Below are 10,148 nucleotides of genomic sequence, written 5' to 3'. Positions count from 1 at the left end.
AGGAAAAAAAAAAAAAAGAAGAAAAGAAGAGAGAGGAGAAACCAAGAGAGAGGAATGAGGAGAGTTGCGGCTTGTGTAGAATACCAAGCCGTGAACTCCCAATGTATTAGTAAGTACTAAATCAGTGAACTACAATAACGGACAGAACTAATATAAACATTACATAAACACCTGTAGACAATAATGGAATACCCAAAACACCTATAAGTGGTGGTAAACACTTAACACTCCCCCTTAAGCTGGAGCATATAAATCACCCATGCCCAGCTTGGAACAATTTTTTTGGTAAATATATCACTCAGCTAATCTGCTGAAAAGCTTAGCAAAGATGATATGTCTTCAATCCTCTTGAGAAACTGGCTGCACTCTGCACACTGCAGCATCCAACCAATAACCAAGTTAAATCGCCTCTACCATCTAATATTTTTTTCCCATTTAACTTTTAAAGCATACTAGAAGATTACTAGAATTTCAGTTAGTACTACTCCCGACAAAAATCCCTAACTGTATGTCTGGTCCACTTTGGTCCTCTTAAACTTGATGTCATTTGTAATTACTTGCATTGATATATAGAATTGATAGTTTCTGTGATATTGAACTCTTGAAGCATGAAGTCAATATGGAACCTTCAGGCAATTGATCAAATTGACACTTGCAGGACCTAACCATCAAGCCGAAGTATCTTGTAACCTTCACTGTTGGTTATGATCAGAAAAAAAATATTGATGCTGCTGTTAAAAAGGTGAGACTGACACTTGCAGGACCTCTCTCTCTCTCTCTCTCTCTCTCTCTCTCCATTGTCTCTGTTAATTGTGCTTTCACCTTCAGTTTTCAGTGAACTTTACTATAATGCTATTTCACTATGATGGCCGGACTACTGAATGGGATGAGTTTGAGTGGTCGCAGCGTGCCATCCATGTTAGTGTACAAAAGCAAACTAAATGGTAAGGAGCTACTGCTACTTAAGAATTCTATTTCCAATTTCTGTACTGGTAGATTTACTTTATGTACTTAGATCATGCCTTTATGTGGTGCTTCATTCTTTTCGATTTAAGTGCCTGATATCCTCAGAAAATGGTTCAAGGTGGTATGCCAAACGCTTTTTGCATCCGGACATTGTTGCGGCATATGACTACATATTTATCTGGGATGAAGATCTAGGAGTTGAGCATTTCAATGCAGAAGAGTGAGTGTTAGACATAACTTTCATTTGATTGCTTTCTGATGGAGGGACTGAGTCTTTTTCATTTATCCCAACTCCAGATACATAAAATTGGTTAGGAAGCATGGTTTAGAGATTTCACAGCCTGGGTTAGATCCGAATAGAGGGTTGACATGGCAGATGACAAAGAGAAGGGGTGACAATGAAGTTCACAAGTAAGAATAATAGATCCTTCCTTCCATATCACTGCTCTCCTCCATTTTCTGTTGTTAAGATGCTTGGTTTACATTCTTCTGTTTTACTTGCTTCTACCAGACAAACAGAAGAGAGACCGGGTTGGTGTACGGACCCACATTTGCCGCCCTGTGCAGCGTATGAAAGGGCCTGCTTTTTATTGCTTTAGCATTTGAATCCACCCCCTCCCCCCAAAAAAAGAGGATCAGTTTTCCTTTTAAAAATAATAAACCTTATTAATTCGTACTTGTGCAGATTTGTTGAGATCATGGCAACTGTGTTCTCTCGAGATGCGTGGCGCTGTGTGTGGCATATGATTCAGGCATGAAGCATTTTGAAATTCTTTCAACATATTGCTTTTGTCAGTCCAATGATTCCCTAGAAAAAGTCATTACTCAAACACTTTATTGTCTTTTGCTGCAGAACGACTTGGTTCATGGATGGGGCCTTGATTTTGCTCTTAGGAAATGTGTAGATGTCAGTGATCGACTTTCCTAGATTTCCTTTGTGCATTGAATTATTAATTTTATTTTTATTGCTTGTCACTAAATTTGTGCTTTGCATTTCATGTTTCTCACAATAGCCTGCACATGAGAAAATAGGAGTTGTAGATGCTCAGTGGATAGTTCATCAGACTGTTCCATCGCTTGGTAACCAGGTAAAATTGTAAAAGGAAACTCTGAGCCCCTTCAATTTTTAGGGTTTTGAAATGAAGGTTTTGATCTTTTTACTCTTTTTGCAGGGGCAGTCGCAGGGCGGGAGGGCTCCATGGGAAGGGGTATGTTATGCAGTCTTTCCTGAATGTGGCAATGCATTTGTGTGAAACCACCCAATTTTTGGTGGAATTTGATTTATGTTCCACCATCTAGGGTGAAGAGTCTCTTTTCATCCAACGTGATTTGACGTTATGATTGGACTACTGGAATAGTGAATGTCTTCATTAACTCTAGCCTCCTATTGATCGAGATCCGAAATACCCTTTCTCAATCCAATAGAAGAGTCAAATCCCTTGGATTTAAGAGGTTTATTCTTCACTGTGGGTGAAAGGAAACTCGGTCATTCGTTTTTTGTTCATGTTCTAAGGTATGGGAGTGCTGCTCATTCTGTGGTTTTTTTCAGGTGAGAGAAAGATGTAGAAAAGAGTGGACAATGTTTCAAAGTCGATTGACACAAGCAGAGACTGCATATTATAGGGAAATGGGAATTGAACCACCCAACTCAACAGCTCGTTAGGGGTCGACGACGATGACAACAGAAACTTAGATCTACTGTACAACCATCACTGATGTTCAGTCAGTTTAGGCGTTATAAGTACCTTTGCTAGATTTGGAAAGTAAACCATTACAATGTTTGTAGCGAAGAATTTCCCAATAATTATTTATTTTTAAGTTCAGAAAGCTGTTCTTAAAATGTAGCCTCTTCTATTCTTGTTCATTTTATTGCACAATTACGAAATGGCTGGGGCGATGCAGAAATTCACATCCTAGGTAAGGCTTGGTGTTGATCAGAGGAAAGAAATTGTGGGAGAAAACATGCGTAGGCTGTGTTTAGAACCCAAGAAAAGAAAAAGTAGACCACTATCCAAACATATATGGATAGGTAGAGCTCTGTATGACTGTATCCCATGCTCACTATCAGATTTTTTTCACAGGGCAAAATATTGCTTTGCAAAATTGAAAATCATGGGAAAATGCATAGTGATTATCATAGTATTACAGGCATGCAAGACATATGTGAGAAAAAAATGTATGCTAATGCAAGGGTTTATGATACAAAGAGAAGATTTTCTGAGCAAGTGGCATAGTGTAACACACCAATGAAGGTCGATGGAACGGTTTTGTTTATGCGAGGGTAGCAACATTGTTCCATGTGATGAGGGGAGAGAGGATATTAGCATTACCTTTCTCTGGTTGCTTAAAGAACTTTTTCATTTAATTGAATTAAGCTTAATTTTGAAATGGATTGATTCTATACAAATCTTTTAATTTGCTATTTCAGAAAATGGAGCAAGTCATTTCATGTGATGAGGAGAGAGAGGATATTAGCATACCCTTCTTTGGTTGCTAGATCCTTTTCATTTAATTGAATTAAACTTAAATTTTGAAATATGATTAATTCTACTCAAAATTTTATAATGCGCTGTTTCAGAAAATGGCCGTTCAAATCAACTAATCTATATCAAAATAAACCATGACCAATCTTGATTCTATCAGTTCTGAAGTGCCCGATTCTAGGGTTATTGAGACCGTATTGCATGTTTTCAGATTTGGGAGGCTTATCCTTGGGTTTTTGAGACTTTTCGAACCTATTTCAAGTTTTCAACTTGATCTGGAATTCCGAATTGAAATGGAGTCTGCGGCTTGGGAAGAAGTAGAAGAAGAGTGGGAGCTGTGCAATGACGGCGATTTCGTTTACAAGAGGAAGAAGAGAAGGCAAGACTTGAGCGCCGCTGCTGCTGCTGCCGCTGCCGCTGCCGCTGCCGCAACACCGACATCGGATCCGGAGGCAGAGCAGAGGCAGCTTAGGGAGCGGAGGAAGAGGGTGCTACTAAAGTTGAAGGATCAGTACCAGAGTGAGATCGATCAATGGCAACGTATGTCCAACAAGCTTCAGGCCATGGATAATCGGGCCCAGCCCCAATCATCTCCTTCTCCTTCATCGTCGTCCTCCATGGAGTCCGTTAAGCCACCGTTCCCAGAGTTGGATTCCACTTGCCGCCAATTAATCGACGACCTAGTCTCAAAGGTTACCTTATCATCATTTCCCTACTTCCTTTAGGGTTTCCAGTTTAGCAGCAATTGGTCATGGATTCGGGGTCTTGGGGGCAATTTAACATTCCGGGAAACATTGCATTTCATGCGTCCTTTTACAGAGGAGGGGTGTGGAGGAATAAAAAGGAGAATGGCTATTATTTATTCACACACCCTTATTAATGTCTTCTCTAAATTCTAAGCGAGGAATTTTAGATTAACTGATTTAAGATTTTGAACGTTTCAGGCGGAAGCGCAGGAAGCCATTCTTCAGGATCTTTCAAACCTTTGTGAGACGGTGGAAACCTTGTGTAACGCGCAAGAGGAACACCTAAAGCAGCCCTTCATCGACCTCCCAGTGTGGGCCACCCCTGGTGCCCTCAAGACTTCTCTCTCTGATGACTGATTTTGCCTTTGTTTCTTCTTCTTCTTCTTTTGCCGCCTTCTTCTTCTTCTTCTAGTGAAGAAAGCTCAAAATGATTTCTGTACTGATATGGTTTCGTTAATCAGGTTATCTAGTTTTTGTAAAGGGTTGGTTCTGGTTTTGTTATGCCTCTGGTTTTATAAGAGAGAGAGAGAGAGAGAATGAAGACTTGGAAATTAAGTTCTGCCTCTTGTTCGGACTATTACAAATACACAAATTGATATACATTTGCCTTAACTACAAAGATGAGCTTGCGAAAGGCAACCATGCACCAACTAGAAAATGGGGAATCTAGAGAGGCTTCTAGTGAGGGCAAAGACCCTCTTCTTCTTCCACTCATTAGACCGACTGCAGAACTCCATTGATTGGTGAAATGCCTCAGAAAATTGTTGATAGGATCAACCGTTGAAAGAACTCAGCCCTCTGGCTTCTTTCTCTGTAGTCCTGTTCTGGAACCTTATCTGATGTAGAAAGCTCCACGCTGCACCAATACAAAAGACCAAATAACAACTCCCACAAAATCAGTCTTAAAACATTGAACAAATTCTTTGGCATGAAGAAATTTTTTTCCTAATTAATTTCAATCTATTACCACTAAAACTATTATGACCAAAAAAATATTTGCAAAACCAGCCTTGAACTCTCAAGAGCAACAAAACTTACATTTTATTTATTTATTTATTGGTTGGGGTGAGGGGAAGAGAAACTAGAGATAAACAGACTTTCATTCATAACATGGAGCTTTGTAATATAAACATGCCCATAATCCGATTGAACTGAAAATTCAGGGTGACGTTTCTGGCCCCTAACCCTATGAAATCTCCCAACAAACAGAATCAAGCGGCGATAAGCAGCTTGAAAATTTTCAGACTCAACAATGGTTCGAAGCTTGATTATCTACGTAGAGGAACTGGTTTGGACTGAAACTCTAGGGTTAAGGTTGCCCAACGGTAGCTATTCAAGCCCCAAAGTTTAAGGCTATAAAGTGAAGGGCTCAAGAGAGATCAGCAGAGTCTTGGGGGGTCTGTAGTACCGAAAGGGCATAACCAGGGAAGAAGAAGAAAAGAATAGGAGAGAAAGGAAGGGGAATAGGAGGAGATGAAGACTAGAAAGAAAGAAAAAGAGGGGGGGAGGAAGGACACCACAGCCAACCCAACTCAAAATTCCATTGTCTATCTATTTTGTGGGGTTACATTCAATATATAAAGAAAGAACAATACTCCCAACTCCATCCTAGGATAGAAACTGTAGTAAACTAGATAACTACCTCAAACAATGAAACCTGTCTCCTACGTAATCCTATTTCATAAAAATAAATATTACAAGATTACCCCAAAATAAGCAAATAAATCCCTAAATATACTACTGAATCCAAAACCCAATTTGACCTGGTTCATCCTGGTCTAACCTTACAAACAGGTTCAAGCCAATCCACGGAAATGCTGCTGCATCAAATAGTCCTTTGATTATCCACTGATCTCTATCTTCCTTCTATGATCTTTTAGATCCGACACATACCACCAGAAAGTCATCTTCCATCGATTTATGTGTCTGCATCACTCCAGTAAATCCCCTCCCTCAGCTTTTGCTACAAGTCTGCTAAAAATTTCTGCAACTAGCGGGAAACTAAGAGGCACCCAATGGCAAGGACAGCAAGCCCAAATAATAGCTGCATGCATCCAATTTCTCGATCTCATGTGAATACCTAATCTCCCTGACTAAGTACATAAAATCCCTGCTTTATGTGATCATTAACTTTTCCCATATCAATTGCATAAACAAAACCGGAAACTCCACTTCTGATTACAAATCAGTGCAATGTTTTGCAATTAATTTGAGAACTCAACAGTCTTCTGTAAACGATTTTAATGTGGTGGAATAACTTCTGCTTTATTGAAGCTTTCTCCATTATCCTCCACATCCAATGAAAAGGGTATGATTCAGATGGCTAACGCTGATTGGTATTCCTACATAGGTTTTCTTGGACTGCTTTGACCTTAACAAAGCTTTATACCATTGACCAGTAGACACATGAGTAGAAGCTCTCTCTCCAGAAGCTGGACTATCACAAATCAGCCTAATACCAATCCTCTTTCAGATTACCATACTTTCTCCATGTTGTATTCATTGACGGGGTCCCATACTTCCCCAAGAGTCTGAACTGTTAGGTGCACATCCAACTCCATAGGAATCTGATCAATTTTTATATGTACGTTTTCACATTCTCACTTTAGACCAATCCAACCAAAATATATTCGATATGGTTCTTTTGAGCTAATGGATAAAATGACATGCCATCATCATATAAACTGCATATAATAAATACACTGGTTGGAATATGACACAAATGGCATTTCCAAAAATTTGGTGTGCAGCTAGAAGTAGAGTTTTTATTGCATCAAGGGATCATTTTCCCCTGTAATTTTTCTATTTCTTTGTCTTTCCTCTGTTGTCTTAATGTGAGGATCATCTCTCTCTCTCTCTCTCTCTCTCTAAATAATATTTTCTTGATACTGATGGGGAAGCAACAAAATTTCCAAAATTCACTTAACCATATGATTCTAACGAACATTTAAACCACTACAACAAATTCTTAGAATCTTGCCTACTGAAATAACAGATATAAACAGACAATCAAATCAAGGTGACTTTAGAAGTACAGCATAGGGGTTTGAATGTGTTCTGGATACTCTAAGAGTATGATTCACCATGTGTACAACCTATTTATAGCAACTCAATTTTTTTCGCAGGCAAACTTCATATTCACGAAATAAGCATATCATGGGTGAATCTCTATTCCCAAAACTCCTTTTCTTTTAGTATAAGTTTCTCTACTGATTTAGTTGATTTAAAGTTCCAAAATATGTAGATAACTCTCAATTTTCTATGTGGGTGGCATATACTCCAAAATTAACATTTTACTACTCAGTAGAGCCAAAATACCAGTAGTTCACAGTCCATAATTTATCTTTTTTGCAGGAGCATATGGCATCAAAGTTAAACTGCAGAAGTAAAGTCATAATAATTATAACAAGGGAAAAACCCATCACGGTCCATGGACAATTGGTTTTGGCCAACTGACCATTGGATCAGTTGTAGACCTTCTGGATTAGCCACATGTCAAATATAAGACTCAAATTCAATCAAAATAACCCCCATGCATGTCCATCCGTCCTAGTATTTTACTGCCCTCCATATATATCCATGCACCCTTCTGCAGTCCCTAGATTTTCAAAGTTTTATTTGTCACTTGGTGAACTCCGTTGGGCTGAAGCTTGACATGGAGGCAGAAGACTTTGGGGTCTCTCCATCCACAAGTATTGAACATTTTTTTTCCCCAAAACAGGCCTTGCCTGAAAATTTTGTGTTCAGTAATAATAACCTTAACAATATGCAGTTTTCTTCTGAGGATCTGTCAAATGATAGGAAGAATAATACCTTTTCATGTCAGATGAAGTTGGCAGATCATTTTTGGAGTGTGTATCTTGACCATCTTCGGTGTCTGGAAGAACAATACTGCATAGAAATGGTGAGAGCAGTGGATCAGGTGTGGAGTCAATTGCGCTTCCCCTACCATTTTTAGAAGCGGCACCAAGAAAGGAGCTCAGTTCTCGTAGTTCTTTTCCAAGCATTGATGAACTACTAGTCCATACGCCTGATCTTTGAGATTTTCTCCTCCTCTGCAAAGACAATACCCAAGGAGATTAGAAATGTAAAGTTCAGGCCAAGGGAATCATAACCTTCCAGTTAATAATCCCAAAAATGTGAATGATACCTTTAACAAATGCGCATGTTGCACTGTAAAATGTCCAATCATATCCTTGCCTAAATTGGAAGCACATACAGGGCATACCTAAAAATAGAAAACAAAAATGAATTTGAAAATTGCAGGTCTATATTACAATAAAACCGAACTTCTGAGACAAAAATTTGACTAAAAAAAATATCAGAGACAAAAAAGAGAACAGGATGAGGCTCAATGGAGAATTCTCAACTAAAACAACCATGAATTACAGTGACAAATTAAAGAAGTCACGAAGCCAAAATGAAAAGGACATATATACATGCAACAGTGAACATAAATTATTGGCACTTATATCACCATACAATTTTCCAGAAACATCTATATAAGAACCTCAAGAACTCCCAACAAAGATGAGGCATCTATCATGATACCAAATTATATGGAAGTTCATAAGACACTTCTGCCAGTTCATATCCCTTTTTCTCTTTTTCTTTTTTTAACCTCATAACTATGCCTCATTCAATAATGATACAATAGATCTTGAATTGTACTTTCTCTTTTCCAATCTGATAGCTAATAGCATTCTGCAAGGCAAGCATACTTTACACTGAACTGAATAACATAGTCAACAAGAACATCCATACAAATGGAGTGGAAATAGGAGGAACTAAATTCTTCAAACTAAGTGAGACCATGTTTTAAAGTATTACTTTAGCAACAACCACAACTCAGCCTTATCCCAACTTAATAGGGTCAGCTACATGGATCTGTGCAAAGCCAAAAAGAAACATAAAAGTAGAAAGAAATTAAAAGGAGAGGAGCACAACAACAAAATATTGCATGGAACTCAGAAATCAGCTCTCAAGGCAGATGTACCAAACTACCAATCACTAAGGACATGCTTCTTTCTCCAAAAGTAGATGATGGATAAGAATGAAATGCTACCCATGCCAAGTGGTTTACACATTGGATAGGAATTCCAAAAACCAAAGGAATTTGATTTCCAATCGGAAGAAAATCAATGAAGAAATAGAAGAACCCTATTGAAAACAAGTAACAAATACCATACGTACCGCATTTTTTACATCAAAGCAATGCTCTTCTTGTAGATGGGCACAAAGCACCGGAACTTCTATTTCCACATAACAGAAGGGGCAGGGAAAGCAAGCCCTTATGTCGTCATCTCCTTCATAATCATCCAAGCTCAAATGGTTTTCTGTTGGGCATCAGAGAAACAGTTCAGTGGATATGGCGATCCAACTTTAACATCGCACAAGAAGAAAAATATGGTGATCCAAGTCCATGATCACTAAACTTCATACTAAAGCTTTGCACAGCCATAGTAAGACATTGCCAAAGAATAATTAACTCGCCCCACACACACCCCCGCCAAAAAAAGAAAAAAAAAGGACTTTTTTTCCCAAAAGAGCCCTATGAAGTTTATGCGAGAATGATTTTATTTCTGGAAGGTTGCCTGGTGGATTGGAACAATCAAATGTAAAAATAAGAGTCGCCCAGAATTTATATGGCGTTTGCAAAGAAATTACATATTATTGAAAAGGGTCCCCTATCCTAGCCCAAAACCTACGCCACTGAAAGAGTTGACACTTGAACCTTGCGGGAGAAGAAGAGGATGACAGTCTATTAAAACCACCAGTTATGGTTCACAATCGAACTCTGGCAAGTTCAGGGTAGACCCTCAGAGTGCACCAAATGGAAGAGAGACAGAAAGTGGCGAGATTATATATCAGAACTGCCATGAAACTAAACCCGACCAACGATTCCAACAAACAACCACTCTCCCTCAAGAGGTTTTTTTTTTTTTTTTGGGGG

At 38.7% G+C, this 10,148-nt stretch overlaps 3 protein-coding genes across 5 annotated transcripts in view; 2 read left to right on the top strand and 1 right to left on the bottom strand.

The window, feature by feature from the left end:
* The window catches only part of LOC122080281, an 8,550-nt gene extending 5,744 nt beyond the window's left edge, over positions 1–2,806 (top strand). For both annotated transcript variants that reach the window (XM_042647232.1, XM_042647231.1), the window contains exons 6-15: positions 659–742; positions 829–944; positions 1,085–1,186; positions 1,264–1,377; positions 1,478–1,534; positions 1,652–1,718; positions 1,820–1,873; positions 1,980–2,054; positions 2,139–2,174; positions 2,516–2,806. In XM_042647232.1, the coding sequence (XP_042503166.1) occupies positions 659–742; positions 829–944; positions 1,085–1,186; positions 1,264–1,377; positions 1,478–1,534; positions 1,652–1,718; positions 1,820–1,873; positions 1,980–2,054; positions 2,139–2,174; positions 2,516–2,629 (819 nt within the window). In that variant the 3' untranslated portion in view covers positions 2,630–2,806. The remainder of the gene's footprint in view (positions 1–658; positions 743–828; positions 945–1,084; positions 1,187–1,263; positions 1,378–1,477; positions 1,535–1,651; positions 1,719–1,819; positions 1,874–1,979; positions 2,055–2,138; positions 2,175–2,515) is intronic.
* Positions 2,807–3,488: 682 nt separating this feature from the next.
* On the top strand, positions 3,489–4,675 carry LOC122080130. Its single transcript, XM_042647025.1, has 2 exons — positions 3,489–4,141; positions 4,394–4,675. The coding sequence occupies exons 1-2, from the start codon at positions 3,587–3,589 to the stop codon at positions 4,550–4,552; spliced, it is 714 nt and encodes a 237-aa protein (XP_042502959.1). The 5' UTR covers positions 3,489–3,586; the 3' UTR covers positions 4,553–4,675.
* Positions 4,676–4,723: 48 nt separating this feature from the next.
* The window catches only part of LOC122080131 (protein DEHYDRATION-INDUCED 19 homolog 5-like), a 6,006-nt gene continuing 581 nt past the window's right edge, over positions 4,724–10,148 (bottom strand). Inside the window, exons 2-5 of one of the 2 annotated variants that reach the window (XM_042647027.1) lie at positions 9,389–9,531; positions 8,346–8,423; positions 8,009–8,250; positions 4,724–5,051 (exon numbers count right to left, since the gene is read on the bottom strand). In XM_042647027.1, coding sequence (XP_042502961.1) covers positions 4,949–5,051; positions 8,009–8,250; positions 8,346–8,423; positions 9,389–9,531 — 566 coding nt within the window. In that variant the 3' untranslated portion in view covers positions 4,724–4,948. Of the gene's footprint in view, positions 5,052–5,794; positions 7,924–8,008; positions 8,251–8,345; positions 8,424–9,388; positions 9,532–10,148 lie in introns of those variants that run through there. The other variant, XM_042647026.1, reaches the window with a different exon arrangement.

Source organism: Macadamia integrifolia, chromosome 5 (assembly GCF_013358625.1).
Source record: "Macadamia integrifolia cultivar HAES 741 chromosome 5, SCU_Mint_v3, whole genome shotgun sequence".
Classification (NCBI taxonomy): Eukaryota; Viridiplantae; Streptophyta; class Magnoliopsida; order Proteales; family Proteaceae; genus Macadamia; species Macadamia integrifolia.
This window is presented reverse-complemented; position numbering and strand designations above follow the sequence as displayed.

Excerpts from the sequence above, each read along its gene's own strand:
- LOC122080130 (XM_042647025.1), top strand. The coding sequence starts at position 3,587 with ATGACCAATCTTGATTCTATCAGTTCTGAAGTGCCCGATTCTAGGGTT. Across the intron at positions 4,142-4,393 it reads TCGACGACCTAGTCTCAAAG|GCGGAAGCGCAGGAAGCCAT; the intron begins GTTACCTTATCA and ends TGAACGTTTCAG.